Source organism: Leptodactylus fuscus, chromosome 1, assembly GCF_031893055.1.
Source record: "Leptodactylus fuscus isolate aLepFus1 chromosome 1, aLepFus1.hap2, whole genome shotgun sequence".
NCBI lineage: Eukaryota > Metazoa > Chordata > Amphibia > Anura > Leptodactylidae > Leptodactylus > Leptodactylus fuscus.
This window is the reverse complement of record NC_134265.1, coordinates 292,580,981-292,600,927: the sequence shown is the minus strand read 5'-3', so window position 1 is coordinate 292,600,927 and position 19,947 is coordinate 292,580,981. Positions and strand designations below refer to the sequence as shown.

At 41.0% G+C, this 19,947-nt stretch overlaps 1 protein-coding gene across 1 annotated transcript in view; it reads right to left on the bottom strand.

Annotated features, from left to right (window-relative positions):
• Positions 1–19,947, bottom strand: part of KLHL2 (kelch like family member 2) — an 88,810-nt gene that overhangs the window by 18,676 nt on the left and 50,187 nt on the right. The window contains exons 7-8 of the mRNA XM_075258014.1: positions 18,367–18,483; positions 17,344–17,493 (exon numbers count right to left, since the gene is read on the bottom strand). Coding sequence (XP_075114115.1) covers positions 17,344–17,493; positions 18,367–18,483 — 267 coding nt within the window. The remainder of the gene's footprint in view (positions 1–17,343; positions 17,494–18,366; positions 18,484–19,947) is intronic.

Below are 19,947 nucleotides of genomic sequence, written 5' to 3'. Positions count from 1 at the left end.
TACCTAACCGGTCAGCACACTGATGACAGCTATCATATACAGTACGTGTAGATAAGACACAATAGAGGATTTCACATTTGATCTACTCCACCCTCTACACAATTTCTGGGTCACAGAGCATGCCTAGAAAACTCTCCCATACAAGTGAATAGGGTCTGCTTCAGACCATTGTGTCTATGGCCCATGTCCTTTTATAGGGAATAGGAAGTCGCAGCAGAAAAATGTAAGGCTTCATGGCATATCCTGAACTTGCAAGATTTTGTTACTTTATTTTAAAGGGATCCTATTACTCAGACATGATTTTCTCTAAGTACCACGTCAGAATAGCCTTAAGAAAGGCTATTCGTCTCCTACCTTTCGTCGTATTCTCCGTGCCGCCGTTCGCCTACAATTCCGGTTCTTGTCGGTATGCTAATGAGTTCTCTCGCAGCATTGGGGGCGTCCCCAATGCTGCGAGAGAGCTCTCTCCAGCGCCGCCTCCTCTTCCTCAGCAGCATCATCTTCCTCCTATTCTTCCAGTGGTGGCCTGTAACTTCAGAGGCCTCGGGCAGAACAATCTGCGCATGCCCACAGGCCACAAGAAAATGGCCACTTCCAATACACTGCTGAAGAAGAGAAGGCGGCGCTGGAGAGAGAACTCATTAGCATACTGACAAGGACCGGGATTGTAGGCGAACAACGGCGCGGAGAAGACGACGAAAGGTAGGAGATGAATGGCTTTTCTTAAGGCTATTCCGACGTGGTACTTAGAAAAAATCATGTCTGAGTGATAGGATCCCTTTAAATGTAGCTATTACTATGGAAAACTACTCAGTACCCTTTCCACTTAAAACTGCTAGAGAGAAAAAAAAATCCTGCTTCGGTTTTCTGTGGGTAACTACTTTTTAAATGGATAGGTTTCCGTTTTTTTGGATCCCCAAGTGGACCCAAAGAATGGAAACCTAAATACTAGTGTGAAACTAAAAAGAGGCCCACCAAAAATGGTTTCATATAAAAACCTGATTTCTACAAATAGATCACTTTGTGGCCAGCTTTACGTAGCGAATGTGTCGCCAGAGACAATAGTTAACTGGCAGCAGCTGTCATGTACGTATTATGGCTGACTTACTACTAAAAGTGCGCTAGTATTGAAAAACTGGTATAAGATAAGATAAGATATTCCTTTAATAGTCCCACAATGGGGAAATTTCAGTGATACAGTTTCATAGATGGTACAGTAGTATATAACAAGAGAGAAACACATAGAAGCTCATGGCAGATAGAGAAATCCTAGGAATCATAGCAACTAAAAAAGAAAGAAACACAGACATACTGCAGGATCATTTAGTTCTCTGTGCAGATTGATGTTAATAATAATAATAATAATAATAATAATAATAATAATAATACAGCCGACTTGGTTGTAGGACACGAGGAGGGGGGGTCACAGCATGTGGATATAACAAGCAGAAATTTTTTTGCAGAGGTGGGGGACATAAGCAGCTATCATGATAACATGTGGCAGTTCCTTTGGTAGGTGGTGAGATCTCCTGCTCACAGCTGATAGTTCGGTATCTTGCATCAGCACTATTGTCCTTTTAACCACAAAAAATGCCCCAAATGTCCTTCATCACAAGCCCTCCTCCTTACCACAGTGTTCTGCTGCCCCAAGGAAGTCAGAGACCATCCAGGTATACATGGTGCTGCTCTCTTGCCAAGCTTCCATAACTCCTGGGGTAGGTGGGTGATGGTAGGTTCCCAGGTTGTAACAGTGTCCCACGTGTCCACAGTAATAGAAAGAAATACCAGTCAGCTGTAGCATCTTCACACATCAGCAATTGACGCCAGAAATCATCTCCTTGAACAAAGAAGTCCGCATTTCCATGTAGGTTTCTCTTCCATGCCGCATGTTGAGCCATGCTGTCCTAGCTGGGGGGATGGTAACAGGCACATGTGGAAACCAGCTGAACCAGGTCTTGAGTCCATGCTTTACAATGGAAACAAAAGGAACAAAAAACTCCACAGGGTCTTCCATTCGATTTATAGTTGCTAAATTCATAGTGCTAGATTGCTTGGTTACCGGATTCTTGAAGATATAGAGAAAAAGAGTGAAAAAGGAAAGAAAAAGTTTGCTCCCAGCTTGGAGTACTGCATCAAAGGCAGCCAGCCTCTCCGGGGGCGGCGCCAAAAAATATATACCTGCTTTATAGAACATTCATCAATTCTTTTTGCTTGTCAAGTGGGAGGGGGGGGTGCAACAAAAAGGGGTATGGTTTGTTGTAAAAAGGAATGTGGCTTAATTTTGGTACATTGTTAGAAACTATGCCAACCTTTTAGGTGTAAAGTTAGATGCACCAAATTTATCATTTGGCTTTTGACACAAACTGAAGACGGCGGGACCTTACTGATGCTCCACTTTCAACTTGAGCACAGCCAGACTACATGCGGGCAGGACTGGGGGGTGGTCAGCGTTCCCATTTATTTCAATGGGATTACTGGAGATAGTCAATCAGTCCCACCCACATTCAACCTAGCTGTGCTTAAGTTGAATATGGGGTGGGAGAAAGATTTTGCTGTCTTCAGTTTGTTGGACAACCCCTTTAAAACTTTCTAGTCTAAGCTCAATTGTTACTTTTAGATGGCATTAGTAAATCTGTCTCATTGAGTAGACGATAATGAAAAGGTATGGCTTTGCTGCACATTACTGATGAATCATGCCGGGAGCCGAACCACTCACTCACCACGATTTGTAGTGGTGGGTTTTGAGAATGCAGTGCTGCCCCACTGACGTCTATGGAGCGTCCCTGAAATACCTAAGTGCATCACTACAGTTTATGGTGAGTGGGCAGTGCAGCTCCTGGCATATAAAACAGCAGATCAGCAGGGGACTCTACTGCCAAGCCCCTCACGGATCGTGTATTGATGACCTATCCTAAAGATAAGTCATCAATATTAGAAAGAGATGAGCGAACGCTGTTCGGAGTAACCTTTAAGGATAATGTTTGACACTTGGAAGTAGAAAGGTCTTTGGCCAGTTTACATACAACAACCTGTGTCCTAAGACATTAGCTGATTTCTCATGTGCAAGTCAGAGCACAGATCTTATTTGTATAAGATAAGATAATCCTTTAATAGTCCCACAGTGGGGCACTTTCCAATGCATGAAATGTGGCATTACCAATAATTGTACGGTCATTATTTTGGTTAGTATAATTTTTCACAGACCCAGAGAGAAGTGATAAATAAAAATAAAATTTGATCTGCTTTTCACAAATCTGAAAAGCTGATCAACCTCAGTAAATGAGCAGGATGGCGGTGCTGTCTGAATCGCACAAATTTCACATGTCCATGGTTGCCAAAGCAAAGATACCAAAGTTAGGACCTGGCATAGATTTCTACTGAATTTTCTATTCCAGAAAACTGATGTCCATTTTAATGAATTTGTACAATATAATAAGTGAGGAACAGATCAGGGTTTGTGGCCCATGTTTAGTGAAAGAAATGTCCTTGCGCCAAAATGTAAAATACATCATCTCCTCTCCGTGGTGTAGAGGGATTGAGGAATTCCCAACCTCTCCTCCCAATATGTCCTTCTAAAGACCGCACAACTGCTAAGAATGAAAACACAAGATCCAATTTTTTTCACTTTATTTTTGAAAATGCCATGTACAAAAACAATACTGACAGGTGACAAAAGCAACAAAACAACATGAAAACTTAATTTTTATCATAATCAAAAACAGACCCTTGTCAATGGTGCGGCCATGCAATGCCTAAAAAGTGAACTGTGTGAGTGCCATGCTATGAAAAGGCCACGTCTCAAAGCCACCGACTTCGTACAACACCATTGGATTCAGAGTGCAAAAATTTTTTTTTTTTTAAAAAAAGGTAAACATTGTGTATTCTTGTAAGTAAAAAAGTCATTTCCATGTGTAAAGTTGTGAACAGACCTAAACCATTTCACATAGTAAAGACTAAAGATACAAAGTCAAGCTATCCATCATATGCCATAAATTCAGCCGGCTAGTCTGAGGAACAATTTGACTCCTATCCTCTTCGTGGATCTTGGAGTGTGCTCCTAACCAGGCTGATCACGCTCGCAGGAATTGGGCCCAAGAAATCCAAGAGTCCAGAAGGCAAAATATCTATAAGTCACTTTGCAAAAAAAAAAAAACTGTAGAAAAGAAAAAAGTTGCAATGCAATGAGAAGTTTGTGTACAAACATTTAGAAAAGCATCAGTTGTAGTTGGATTAAACAGATTTTATAGTTCATTTAGCAGTAAAAGGTGAATTCATACATGGCAGATTTGTTGTCGCAGTTTGATACTATCCTACTCATCTGAATAGAGGACTGCTGAAATCTACGTGCAATCGGTAGAAAGAACCCCATTCAGATAAATGGAACAGATTTGCACTCACAAATTGCTACAACAATCATGCCGTGTGCGAGTTCCCATAAAGCAAAAACGTCATAAGTTGACTTGTGGATGTCACTAAAAAGTCACCGTCATAAAAGGAGTATTCCCTTATTAACAGGTTATCCCAGATTCATAGGACCAAGGATAACTGAGTGGTCAGACTACCACTGGTTTCAAATACCCAAACATTTTAAGAATCGGGAAATTTGTACATGCACTACTCCATTTATTTCAACGGGAGCGGCAGAGATGGTGTATTTTTAAGGCAAGCCCAACCACCAGTCCATTCATACAAGAAACAGCCATGCCACCAATGGACTGCAAGGTACCCCCCTATTTTATGGATAGGGGATAACTAGTTAATACCCCTTCTACCTACCCAATACTTCTATTCTACCCTCGTCATTGGAGAACGTATGGAAGAAAGACCGGGCACAGTGAATGAGTGTGTGTGATGGTTATGAGCGGTGACAACATGCTAAGATATGTAGTGTAGTTCTTTTTCATGCTTATTTTCAGTTACTCAATGATCTGTAAATATATGTCATGTATAAGTTTTTTACAACTGTGTTGGAAAATTAGGACAAATTTTCGTGAAAAAATTAAATACATTTTGCAGTTGTGTCAAAAATGGAGACAAACATTAACTGGTTTATTTACAATAATATAACTGTATGTCACGGGTGGGCACCCAAAATGCAACATGACGCAATACATTGTGACAATGTCGCCAGCTTAGTAGCTGAGCTAGCGACATCAGGAGAGGAAACCAGCTGTAACACTCACCGATACACCATACAATAGTCGGGTACTGGTTAGCTCTCAAGGTGATGGGTGCCTATTGAGGGAACACACATTGGAGACTGCCAATCCTACTATGCAAGTGCGAATTCAGCAAGCTATAGGTCGCCAAAAAATAAATAAAACCAAACAAACTAACAAGCCCTGACACGACACTGAGAAAAAGTCTTTGACTTACAGAACACCTCCTCTGAAACCTTGGACTTTATATGATCCAGTAGTAACGCTTTGTCAGAACAATTTCTTCTAATGTAACACTGACTCCACAGCCAACAGTAGCTTAAGTAGCTCACCTCATGGCAAAGATATACCTCTTCAGTTGGCAAAGGATGGTTTTTTTTTTTTTTCCAATGGACCTATTGTCCTACAAATTCATCACGTGACATTGGCGGACTGTGTATGCTTAAAGGGCAATCTAAATCATCCTGGAATAAAATGACTTTGGGCTCAAGGGGACTTTTTGGTAACATTTTCATCCGCTTAAAGTTCATTCGGACATCCTGCTGCTACATAAAAGACCACGTTTTTAGCTACAACACAGATTACTGACACTTCTCCAACTGTAAAATCTTAATCTCCTTGATTATTTTTTTTTATAAAAGGAGATTTCGACCACAAGCGGAATGAAAATGGGACACCACATAATACGGTCCTATGAAAAAGTTTGGGCACCCCTATTAATCTTAATCATTTTTAGTTCTAAATATTTTGGTGTTTGCAGCAGCCATTTCAGTTTGATATATCTAATAACTGATGGACACAGTAATATTTCAGGATTGAAATGAGGTTTATTGTACTAACAGAAAATGTGCAATATGCATTAAACCAAAATTTGACCGGTGCAAAAGTATGGGCACTTCAACAGAAAAGTGACATTAATATTTAGTAGATCCTCCTTTTGCAAAGATAACAGCCTCTAGTCGCTTCCTGTAGCTTTTAATCAGTTCCTGGATAAAGGGATTTTGGACAAACAATTCAAGTTCAGTTAAGTTAGATGGTCGCCGAGCATGGACAGCCCGCTTCAAATCATCCCACAGATGTTCAATGATATTCAGGTCTGGGGACTGGGATGGCCATTCCAGAACATTGTAATTGTTCCTCTGCATGAATGCCTGAGGATTTGGAGCGGTGTTTTGGATCATTGTCTTGCTGAAATATCCATCCCCGGCGTAACTTCAACTTCGTCACTGATTCTTGAACATTATTCTCAAGAATCTGCTGATACTGAGTGGAATCCATGCGACCCTCAACTTTAACAAGATTCCCGGTGCCGGCATTGGCTACACAGCCCCAAAGCATGATGGAACCTCCACCAAATTTTACAGTGGGTAGCAAGTGTTTTTCTTGGAATGCTGTTTCTTTTTGGACGCCATGCATAACGCCTTTTTTTTTATAACCAAACAACTCAATCTTTGTTTCCAAAATGAAGTTGGCTTCTCCAAATGTGCTTTTGCATACCTCAGGCAACTCTATTTGTGGCGTACGTGCAGAAACGGCTTCTTTCTCATCACTCTCCCATACAGCTTCTCCTTGTGCAAAGTGCGCTGTATTGCTGACTGATGCACAGTGACACCATCTGCAGCAAGATGATGCTGCAGCTCTTTGGAGGTGGTCTGTGGATTGTCCTTGACTGTTCTCACCATTCTTCTTCTCTGCCCTTCTGATATTTTTCTTGGCCTGCCACTTCTGAGCTTAACAAGAACTGTCCCTGTGGTCTTCCATTTCCTTACTATGTTCCTCACAGTGGAAACTGACAGGTTAAATCTCTGAGACAACGTTTTGTATCCTTCCCCTGAACAACTATGTTGAACAATCTTTGTTTTCAGATCATTTGAGAGCGGGCTGTCCATGTTCGGCGACCATCAAACTTAACTGAACTTGAATTGTTTTGTAGAAAGAAATGGTCCAAAATACCTTCATCCAGGATCCAGGAACTGATTAAAAGCTACAGGAAGCAACTAGAGGCTGTTATCTTTGCAAAAGGAGGATGTACTAAATATTAATGTCACTTTTCTGTTGAGGTGCCCATATTTTTGCACCGGTCAAATTTTGGTTTAATGCATATTGCGCATTTTCTGTTAGTACAATAAACCTCATTTCAATCCTGAAATATTACTGTGTCCATCAGTTATTAGATATATCAAACTGAAATGGCTGTTGCAAACACCAAAATATTTAGAACTAAAAATGATTAAGATTAATAGGGGTGCCCAAACTTTTTCATAGGACTGTATATATACTTGTAAATTGTTAACGCCCCAGAGCTTATTCACTATAATGCTAGTATCCAATAACATTATGTCTGCTCATAGTATATACATAGGGGTAGAGTAGACTGCCAGAAACATGGACATAAATAACATACATAATAGCATATTGCAATATCTAACAACATTGTGCCCCCTGCCAGAATGTAAATCGAAGCAGGGTGAATGGCCAGGGATGGATAACATATGGGGGCTAAATGCAGCACTAGCACACCTGAAAGAGAGAAGAGATCCTGCTCCTGCCAGGTGAGTGCATTGGGGTCTGCAAAAAAGGGTCTTAAGGGTGCATATGCCGCACCAAGTCTCGTGATGGTTGTGATCCAGTGGAAGGCATTGTGTTCCACCAAACACATCCGTTTACGTGGGTTCCTGTCTGTTTGGAAATACATAGCGCTCCAATAACAAAATGTGAAAAAGCGAATAGTGGGCATGGAATTGGGTAAGAAGTAGAGTATAAGATAAGGGGGAAAATAAAGTGATGAAACACAGGATAACAACATGCGAGAAATAGTAAAGGAAAAAAAACCGGGAACATTGAAGATCTCACCATGGGAAGCAAACGGTGAAAGATATCCTAAAACTGCAAAGATTAAATTAGGTTACCACATGTAATTAATCGGATATGAATTAATCACATATATAAATGTCTAGATACAGAGAATGAAGAGATTGTGCATTAATGAAGAGTCCAACGATAGATCAGAATTATTTCTATTTAAAGCATACTGATCCAATTACCTCCATGTCGTGGCGATTGTCAGGTAAAGCATGGTTCACACTAGCGTCGGTGTCAGACAACTAGTCTCCACACAAAATATTGGGCAGACGTTAGCATCGGACATTACGTTTTTTATTATTTTAAATGGAACACCATGTGTGTCCTTTACTGTCAGTGTCCTTAACTGTCCGTTCACAAAGATATCAGATTTTTCAAGTAGACAGCTAAATCCTACATGTAGGTTTCTGCTGTCCGCTTGAAAAATCGGACATCTTTGTGAACGGACAGTTAAGGACACTGTATGATGTCCCATTTAAAATAATGTAAAGGACACAGCTAGTGTGCGATGCTAATGTCCGTGCAAGATTTTGCGCAGACATTAGCATCAGACACTGGCTGTCGGACACCGACGCTAGTGTGAACGCCCCCTTAGGGTATCACAATTACATTTTTAGGAACTCTATGACCTGCCTCGTGGTAGTGATGTGAACTGGTAGAATTTTTTTTTTTTTTAATTACAGATTAGATACCCTACTGCGGATGTGTGTTCTCCTCTACGTAGAGGGCACCACATGAGTATTTGAATAGATAGATCACATAGAAGGATTTGCATGTGAAATAGTTAAAATGTAAAAACAATGTCCTGTGTGAGGGCGTAAGACATATTTGTCATTCGATACGTTAGAACATTGTGCCCAGCTAAGGCAAGGAAATGTTCTGTGTCATGGTAAACTCAGGACCCAATGTCTGCCCCCATCATCATGCTCTGTATATTAGTTGCTCATTTGTAACAAGCTAAAGGCCTTTGGTAAGATATTCCAGGGTTTACATAAACACCTTTTGCACTCTGGGTACTAAACGATGGATTTAGGTTGAGGATCGTCTGTTGAGTGAGTTCTGAAAGTAGTCTCTGGCTATTCCCTGGTTGTAAATTTCTGCTGCATTTCCGAGATCATGGTGCAATAGGGTGTCAGAGAAGATACGTTTGAACTTCATGAATTGAGATTGTGGCAGGGCATTCTTGGTAGCATTCAGGTTGCAGCTAGAAAACTTCTGAAGAGTTACTGACCACAATAGTCTTTTGCAAAAATCGCAACCCATCAGCTTGTTTAGTCACTGAGAATGACTGAATGGAGAAACCAAGTTTCAGGAAGACCTAATTAAAGAGGTCATGAAATTCAAGGAGATTTATTTCTAGGCCCCTCCATATACAAACAAAGTCATTTATATACTGCAGCCATACACCAGAGTATTGTACACACACACACACACAATGTTGGTGCCAAGCACTGTACCCCATTGCTGAACATACAAATCTTCCCCACACTATATTAAAAAACAAAACCATGTTTTCCTCTAAAATATATTTTACTAATGGTAGCCAATTCTTGATGAGTGGTGTCCAGAGAGGAATGTTGAGTCATCCCATAAACCTTTGCCATTTTCACTGTATATGTATAGTGCTGCGGAATATGATGGCGCTATACAAGAAAGCATAATAAAGACTATTGACATCCAAGGTGACTTGGTAACAGTCACCTGGTAGATTTTTAATAAATAATTTCAAAAATAAAAATTAGATGTCTTGCATAGAAAGGATTTAGTGTGTTTGATCAGAGGAGTTAAGATTGTCTGAATATACAGCTTTCTTTCCCTCGCCGAAGTCCCAATCCGCTAGCTGTTCCATCCCATTGGATTATAATGTGGTCTTTTTCTTGTACAGTCACTAGTGCTAGCTTCTCGTCCTTACGGGGATTACTTGTACGTTGAAACCCAGCCATTTGTTTAGGTGTTAAAATATATATATTTTTTTTTATTTCTGTTTGCGTTAGTGAAATTTTATATATCTGTTTCAATAGGGTAGCATGAAAGAACTAGGTAGCCTCAAGCCCAGTGTGAGAGAAGTGGTTAGTGGCTACAGGGGCTGTCTGTAATAGTTTCAGTTTCACCATTTGGTAGCATTGGCCTCCCTGTTACATATATAAAATTTATTTAAAAAAAAAAAAAAAAAGTGTTGTGTCAGCCAGAAGGACAGGGTGTCGGGTCTGTATTCGCATTGTGAAGGCTAGATTGGTCTGTGAGCGTGCACACAGGGCCGGCGGCATCTCGCCGCTTGGCTTTACATATGTGACCTGTGCGTCTAACAGTCCCCAGCATCCGCCTCTCTATTACAGCGGATGCCGGGGAGTGTTGGACGCCGGCACAGGTGAAGCCAGCAACATCGCTATGCTTCTGCCCTGCATGAAGCCAGCAGCGGCAGAAGCGACGCTGTTATTCCGCTCCTCCACCTGTGCTGGCGTCTAACCCTGCATTGGCCCAAAGGGTAAACTACCCCCCTCCAGGCTCGCTCCCGTGCACTTAGCCCCTCCTCCCTCCCCCTGAGAGCAGCAGATACATCACTTGACTCAGGAGCAGCTAGGTCAGGGCTGTGGCCACAAAAAATGAATGAAGTAATATAGTGGACAAACAAAGCAGTTTTGCTGAAGCAGTGTATTTAGGAAAAGTCTTACATTCACATTAACAAGCAGTATAGATAGGATCCTTGTGATGGGACAACCCCTTTAAAGGGGTTGTCCCATCACAAGGATCCTATCTATACTGCTAGTTTATGTGGATTCAAGACTTTTCCTAAATGCATTGCTTTATCAAAACTGCTTTGTTTGTCCACTATCTTAATTTATTCACTTCATTGTTTACACTCTGTTTCTATGGCCCTTGGGATTATCTGCTCATTTGTCAAGAGTAGTGTAACAGCCCCACTTCTCGTCAAACTAAAAAGTGACAGGTGCCACGCCCCTTTTATGATGTAACCACGCCCCTTTTATTATATGACCACACCTCCTTTATATGATTATTTTGACGTCACTACGTCCCATTTTATAATTAACCCCACCCCTTTATGATGCCCCGCCCCTTTTATACACGCTTACCTTTTGCACTGGCATAAAGGATATTTCTTTGATAGAAAGGAATATCATTCATTTCAGCGCAAAGGGGTCTATAGTTTTATTTAAGATAACTAATATACCTTTTTATTGTTGGTGTAACCAGCTATGCGCTTCAGCACCGCAGCGTAGCGTCGTGAGTCATTTACGGACACATCCACCCCCGAAGACGGTAAAACATGTTGTGACATGTCCGTACAAAGTCCCCTAATACAACTACGTACCATGCTTCTGCGCAGGCGTGTAGAGTAAAACCATGTCTTGACATAGAGGGCATGTCCAAAATGATCGATTGGCATGCCCGAACATGTCTTTTCAGCATGACTTACGGTACGGGTGTGTTGTTTTACACTCCGTGCCTGTCCTTAACTGTACAGTTAAGGACACCCACGGACAGTAAAAGAACGCACCCGATGTCCATTTAAATCAATGCAAAATGTCACGGACACAGCTAGTGTCCGATGCTAATGTCCACACCAGATTTTGAATGGACATTAGCAGCGGACACCGATGGTAGTGTGAACGCTCCCTTAGACAGCTCAGTGATGAGCAGATAGGAGGGTCTTGCAATTTAAAGAGATTCTACCAAAGAATCCCGTTTTTAAACTACATCCACATTGGAATAGCCTTAAGAAAAGCTGTTCTTTCCCTACCTTTAGAGTCTTCTCTGCGCTGCCATTCTGTAGATATCCTGGTTTTTCTCAGTATGCTAATGAATCTCCAGACAGCACAGGGGGCGTTCACCCGTTCTCAAACAGCACTGGTGCGTCCCCTGTGCTGCTTGAAAGCTCTCCAGCGTCACCTCCATCTTCTTCTCCACCTTTTCTCCCGCATCACTGCACGTTTTCATCCAAAAGCGCCGACTGTGCGTGCCTGTCGGCCATTTTCCTGTGGCCTCTCCAGTTTAGCCACAGGAAAATGGCCGACACGCACACACAGTCATCACTTTTAGATAAAAACGTGCAATGATGCGGGAGAAGAAGATGGAGGTGACGCTGGAGGGCTTTAAAGCAGCACAGGGGACCCACCAGTGCTGTTTGAGAACGGGTGAATGCCCCCTGTGCTATCTGGAGATTCATTAGCATACTGAGAAAAACCAGGATATCTACAGAATGGCAGCGCGGAGAAGACTCTAAAGGTAGGGAAAGAACAGTTTTTCTTAAGGCTATTCCGATATGGGCTCAGTTAAAAACAGGATTCTAATGAATACCTTTAATTCTCCTACAGCGCCACCACATGAGAACTAAATTGTGCAGCTGCCATTCAAATCAATGGGCTGTATGCATTATTCAAGATTGGATCAGGTTCTCCATGAGAAACTGCTGCAATATATATATATATATATATATATTTTTTTTTATTATTATTATTTTATTTTTATTTTTTTTTGGGGGGGGGCAGTTTTTTATTTTTGTAAACTAATCCATTTTAAAATTTTCCAGATAAACAATAAACAGAATCAACGGTGAAGAACTCTGCCAAAAAAGACGGATAAAACATACAACAAGGTGATAAAACCTTATCCGCAGTAGAAGGTGCAAACAGTAGCCATAATATAAAAAAAGAAAGGGGGGGGGGAAGAGTACAAAAGAGAAAATAAATAGGGGGTGTGGGACGATAGACAGACAAAGACAGGAAAACACAAGAAGGGAAGAAGGGATGGGGAGGGAGGGGAATCAGAGACCATGGGTAGTACAGTATGAATCCCAAGGCGCCCAGATAGCCCGGAATTTTTCAACCATATTGTGGAATGGGCCAGTTTTGAGTTGGAAGCCCTATATGACACTGCATCCACTGTTTAGACAAAAATATCCTCCCATGTCTGGAGAGTACTGACAGCAGCACAACAGTCCAGAGAGAAGCCATCTCGTGGCTAGACTGGATAACAAATTGAGTTGTCCTGACTGGAGAATGCTCGTTTATTAACTTAGAATCTTTAAGAGGATATTTGACACAAAAAAGAAAGCCCCTCAAATATAACACATACAAACGCTAGGTTCACACCTGCGTTCTGGTTTCCGTTCTGTGCTTTCTGTCTTCTGCATGCCAGAAGACGGAAAGCACAGACCGGGTCCGGCCGTGAGCGGCGGTGAGCGTTTTATGCTCTCCGCCGCGAAACCGGATTTTTTTATCCGGACACAGAGTACTGCATGTCCGACTCTGTGTCCGGATTATAAAACCCGGTTTCGCGGCGGAGCGCGCAAAACGCTCACCGCTGCTCACGGCCGGACAGCTTTCTCACCCATTCAAATGAATGGGTGAGAAAGAGTCCTGCAGGTTTCCGTCTCCTGCCTCTGTTTTAGGCAGGAAACGGAAACCTGAAGTACGGAGTGCCGGCGCAGATGTGAACGAGCCCAAAGCTGTATATTTACAGGTGGTAAAACATTACAGGTTATTGTAGGTTCTTTAAGACATTTATAGAATATGCAATTATGGCCAAACCACTGGGTCCCCTTCATTGTTTAGCACAAATAGGCCTATGGGCAAGCTTGATACTATCTCCTCACGATAGGTAATCAGCATTTCATTTGGTTGGGGGGGTCAAACTTCAGACTCCACAAAAGTCATACAGGGGACAGTGACAAATCCATTGAATAGCCTCCATGCCTCAGACTTGCAGCTCTGCTCCTACCGAAGTGAATAGAAGCAGTGCTGTATTATACGGGCATGGCCGCTATCGCCTCAATGGTGCCTTCTGCTTCTCCCATTGTCCTCTATTGCTTCTAATAGGTAGTCAGCACCTTTGAGCAGTGAAGGCATCAAGAGTGGGACCCCCAAAAATTATATACTAATGAGTACTGATCAATATGAAAATTGCCCAGGGACCTAGAAAACCACTCTAAAAGGTGCCCATATAAAACTTCAATAGCTGATGCCGAAAAGGTTGTTGAGCCAACTGCCTTTCCTCCCAACTTCTCCAAACACACGCATGCTAGTCAGAGTGCATGCAATTCCATGGGGGAGAAGGGAATTTTTTTTTTTTTTGTAACAAAAAAACAAAACAAACAAACACCACACCACAATCACTGTCAGATACCACTAGAGGTTAATCGCTAATGGTCAGACAGCTTAAAAGTATGAAGGAATTTTATCATATGGTTGGGTGGTAAAACTATTTCCATCAACCAAAGAAATGGTGGTATACAAAGGCTTAATGTATTTTATTTAATCTTTAATCTAATTATTTAATCTAATTTAATCTAATTATTTAATCTATTCTTCTCCTACCCTTAGATGTCTTCTTCACGCTGCCATTCGGTAGAAATCACGGTTTTCTTCTGTATGCAAATGAGTTCTCTCACAGCACTGGGCGCAGTCCCCAGCGCTCAAACAGCACAGGAGGCATCCCCAATGCTGTGAGAGAACTCTCCATCGCCGCCTCTCTCTTCGCATGGAACAGCCTCTCCCTGCGTCTTTGTCAATTATCAGAACTTTCCAAATATAGAAGTTTAATTTTCAGACAGAAAAACATTGCTTTATTGTGTAAAGTTACTGGGTTCAGCCTATACGTGTTATGTTTAAAGCAGGTTTCACACATACTGCTTCTTAGAAAAAAAAAATGGGCAAAATATATTGCATTCAGACTTTAGCTATTGGGTAACAAAATCATAAAACATCAGGAGCATTTTTTGTGGCATTTTGACTTTCCTCAGCATACAGCTTGCTCAAGGTATGGTGTTCCAAGGATTGATGTATAAAATCTGAATAGATGATTAGGATGAGGATATAGGTTTAAAAGTCTTGTTTGTATTTACTTTTATTTCCTTTTTTTTCTAATTTTGTGGAGGAAGCATTGTGAAAAAAAAAAAAACTCTAAAGTTTTATACTGCACCTGGGAATTTTAGCACAGCCATCTTTATAAGTGATATTAGCTTTATTATGGTGTAACAATTTAGTATGGTCAGCAATGTGTTAAGTGCATATATTCCTCTAGTCCCCAGTCATTTTAAAGAGGTCTACATATATCATCTTATGACACGTGAAGTATATACACATGACGCTACACTCTAGTACATTACTTGCAATATAAATGACTAATCAAGTAGTCCAAGATGAAGAAACGGTGGCACTGCTGGAGTTTGTGATAGAACAAGATACTTCAGTATAACGATGAATGAATACGAAGAGTCCAGCAACTCGGAAGTGAACAATCAATGCCCATAAGAGCAATGCTCTACATCCATGAAAAGAAATAAAATTGCAAAAATTGAGAAAAAAAGTGGGGGCACTGACCCAGGCCGTGTTATAAGGGCATGTATAAGACTTGAAAAAGCACCAGTTGTGTGTGAAACATATGTTGCCTGCTTTATAACTGCACCTACTCTCTCCTTATACCGTGTTTTTACTGACATTGGAATAAAGGATTCAGTTATGAAAAAGACGCCCTGGGTCAGTGCCTCCCCTTTGTTTTCTCAATTTTGGATAAATGACCAATCAGCCAAGATACTGGACATAAAGGGGTAGTCCCATCACAAGGATCCTATCTATACTGCTTGTTAATGTGGATTTAAGACTTTTCCTAAATACACTGCTTCAGCAAAACTGCTTTGTTTGTCCACTATCTTAAATTTATTCACTTCATTGTTGACACTGCGTTTCTATGGCCCTTGGGATTATCTGCTCAAATGTCAAGTGAGGTAGCTGCCTGCTCTCAGGGGGAGGGAGGAGGGGCTAAGTGCACGGGAGCGAGCCTGTGTCTGTAGCTGTTCCTGTGTCTACACCACACGTGACCTGGTTTCCTGCTCTCAGATAAAGGAGGGGGGAAAATGAGTGCTGCTTTCTTATATAAAACAGTCTAAATCCTAGTGGGCTAAAGGACTTGGTCCCTTAGCCCACTAGGATTTAGACGACTCTATATAGAACAAGCTAAATCCAAGGGTTATAGAACCTTTGATGACATCACAGACCCTTCAGTCGTCCCATAGGATCATGCTATGTGGTGGGCGGAGCTACATGTTAATTTGGGGGCGGAGCTAAACTGGAGGTAGTCAGAGTATGGCTTTGCATATGAAACCCCACCCACCAATTGACGTCGAAAACCAGGAAGAAAGAATTCTTTGCAGCAGCGAAGACTTGTGAGCAAGGGACATGGGAATACCCCTTTAACAGGAGAGTTCACACAGGGCAGATATGCTGCAGTAACTGCAGAGTGGAACATTCACCACACATTTCATGCTATGCAAAGGTTGAAATCTGCAAGAAATTCCTTGAGTAAAGTCATATTTTGCTAAATATCGCAGACATCGCCAACATATTTCTGCCCATAAGGGGTACCACTAACTTTTTACTGTGTAAAAAGTAAAATGCTACAGTATCCAGATTCAGCTTCATCTAAAGAATTTTTATTTTTTTTAATAATTTATCTGCAAACTGTATTAGGCTGTATTCACACATAAAGGTTTTCAGTGAGCATTTGGGCCACATAATCTGGAAACGTCCTCAAACCATTTCCTCCAGTTTCATTATCAATTTATAATCCACCATTTCTCTGTATTTTATTTATTTTTATTTATCTTTTTTTTTTTTTTTTTTTTTTTTTTTTTTTTTAAAGAGGACCTTTCACCACTTTTGGGCACATGCAGTGTTATATACTGCTGGAAAGCTGACAGTGCGCTGAATTCAGCGCACTGTCGGCTTTCCCGATCTGTGCCCGGTGTAAAGAGCTTACGGTGCCGGTACCGTAGCGCTTTAGTGTCAGAAGGGCGTTTCTGACCATTAGCCAGGAACGTCCTTCTGCCTCGCGGCGCCTATCGCGCCGTGCTGTGGAGCGGGGAGGAACGCCCCCTCCCTCTGCTCACAGCGCTCGTCCATAGACGAGCATTATCAGGAGCGGGAGGGGGGGGGGGGGGGAGTTCCTCCTCGCTCCACAGCACAGCGCGATTGGCGCCGCGAGGCAGAAGGACGTCTCTGGCTAATGGTCAGAAACGCCCTTCTGACACTAAAGCGCTACGGTACCGGCACCGTAATCTCTGTACACCGGGCACAGATCGGGAAAGCCGACAGTGCGCTGAATTCAGCGCACTGTCAGCTTTCCAGCAGTATATAACACTGCATGTGCCCAAAAGTGGTGAAAGGTCCTCTTTAAACTAGTGCTGAATTTCTTTAGCTGTACACAAAGCAGACAATTTCCATGTTCTATAGACAACATAAGCTGATTGAAATGTAGTACACCTTGCATCAAATCTTGGGAAATATACACAAGAATATCATCCTACCTTGGGAAGACTGACAGGCGTTCTCTGCCTTGTCCGTGCGCTCTTTATCAATGTTCGTTGGTCTCCAGGAAGCAAGTGGTACTTCATGGCTTCAATGAGGTAATCCTTACAGGCACTGCTGTTTTTCACCAAAGTCTCCTCTTCTACTCTCTAAAAAACAAAAAAACAAAGAGGAAAAAGGCATTAGTTATCTGATTTCACAATCTTATTTTGGACTGCTGTTTCTCCCTTTCAGAGGAAATAAACTAATTTTTTAAATATATATTTAGATTTTTTTATTTTTTTTAACTAGCCACAGCCAATAAGTGCCGCAGGAAAAAACATTGCAAAATTTCTTGTATTATTGCAATTACACATGTTTTGTTATACACATTTATTTTCTGTGTGGGTACTGGAACAAGCCGGAAATTATATAATTCCACACAACGCCAAATATGGGTTGAATAAAATTTCTTGGGAACATGATTGAGGCTGCTTATCCATCATCCAGACTATCCTGAGTCGCAACCTGTCATCGGTTTGTCTCTTCTATCCATGTCCGAGAAGATTAGCTACAGTGCAATGGGTTATAAAGTTCTTCATTATATTGAGCACATGGTGATGGATTTGGGATATTGAGATTGAGTATTTGAGAACCTAAATTGTCCTAAAAATATCAGACCCGTTCTCCTTTTGTTCTCCATGCTTCGTGTGGCACGCTCAGACACAATGCAAAGATTGAGTTAACTTCTCCTTTTTATATGTTTCAGGTGTGGTTTTTATATTGCCCACACCTGTTACTTACCATAGGAAAGTGTGACAGAAGTATCACATGCTTGAAACCGTTACTTATCCATAAGTTTGAAAAAGGTGGCAACAATTTTTTCTGGCCCATTTTTGCAGTTGTGTGATATGTCCATTTTGCCTTTTTTTTTTTGTTTGTTTTTATGTTGTACCAATACACAGAAATACTTCATTTTCTGGAAAAATTTCAGGGTGCCAACACCATGACTATGTTACAATGTAAGTTTTTACACTCATTACCTGGACTAAATAATCTCTTGAAAGTAAAGGAAGGCGGACATGTTCCATTAGATGTGCCATGTGCTCCTGGCGCACATCTTTGTCGTGGTTAACCCAGGTAATGACTGCTTCAAATACCTTGAAAAGAAAATAAAGTAAATGGTTAGCAAGAAACAGATAATATGTAAAATCTGCATCTATTAAACCTCCTCACTGTACTGAGGTCATGGTCAATACAAAGAAATAGCCATGACCACATATTCTGATAAACACCACAATAATGCATTTAAAAGGTAGGATCAAGATCAACAAATCTATTAATGGAGAACAAAAGATCAGATAAAAAGAAAAAAATAAATAAAATAAAAACAAACAATAGTGAAAAGAACCACAGAGTAAAAGAGACCATAGTGTGCAAGTAACAGCCAGCAGAAGCACAAATACAGTATGCTGATGAAGACACAGAAAATAGTCAAATATTTTATCATAGCCCTCGCAATCTGCAAGTGGAGAGATTTGAAACCATGACCAGTGGAAACAGTTTGGCACTAACACACACTTATGAGGTCAACATGTCTGATATTTGGAAGGTTTTCCATTAATTTCAGAGAGGTAACTTAGAAGTCATATTCTAAAATTGCTTGATCTGATATTAGATTACGCATTTTATGCCATATCACTGGAAAGCCATAGCAAGACAATCCTTCAAACAAGACTAGAATGGCAATATTTTGTCACAAGGTTACATCTTCAGTTCCAGTGGCCAGATTCAATGGTAAGAATGATCTAATGTAGCACATTATCATGTCATGATCATCAGAAGGACATTGGACCACTAGACTGAGGACTTGACAGAAGTTACAATTAGGCTAAGGACACACGTAACGAAAGCACTGCTGAAACCACAGGAACAAGCAGCTACGTTTTCACTGCAACAATTGCTACGGTAAAACACATTTGAAACTAGTTTCTTCCTGCAGCTATAAATTGCCATAGTTCGTTGCCAAAGGAATTGCAGCTTCTAACCTTTGACGATTTTGCCCAATGTGTTGACAGGTTAAAGAGATAAGATGGGAAAACCTGAAGGCAATGGGAACACTACAAGACCTTACACAGTACAGAAAATCTGAATTTATTGGGTAGTGCTTTGTGTCAGACACTGTCAGACACTGCATATAAGAATCTTGCAATATAATATAATATATGCAAAAGTGCATTATTTATTTTTATACAATACTCTAACCCTATAGCCCTAAACACTTTCATCCCTTCCGGTATCTATATGAAATAACTGGGTAAGCAGACATGGGGTCTTGTGAAACACCTTCTTTAGCCAGGTTAACTTGTGTAACTTTTGTACTTTGTGGACCATTATTGTGATTTTTGTGGCCTGTCACAATGAATGCTTTTTGTACTTATGTACTTACTTGTGTTATTGGACTATATATGTTAAAGTAAATTACTGTACTTTGACACTCAAGACTATTTTATTTAACAATACAAGCTAGAATATAGACTTCATATTTGTGCTTGCAGTCACCTGCTCTTAATTCTTATACATCAGCTTATCTTAGGACAGATGGGGGGGGGGGGGGGCACTAC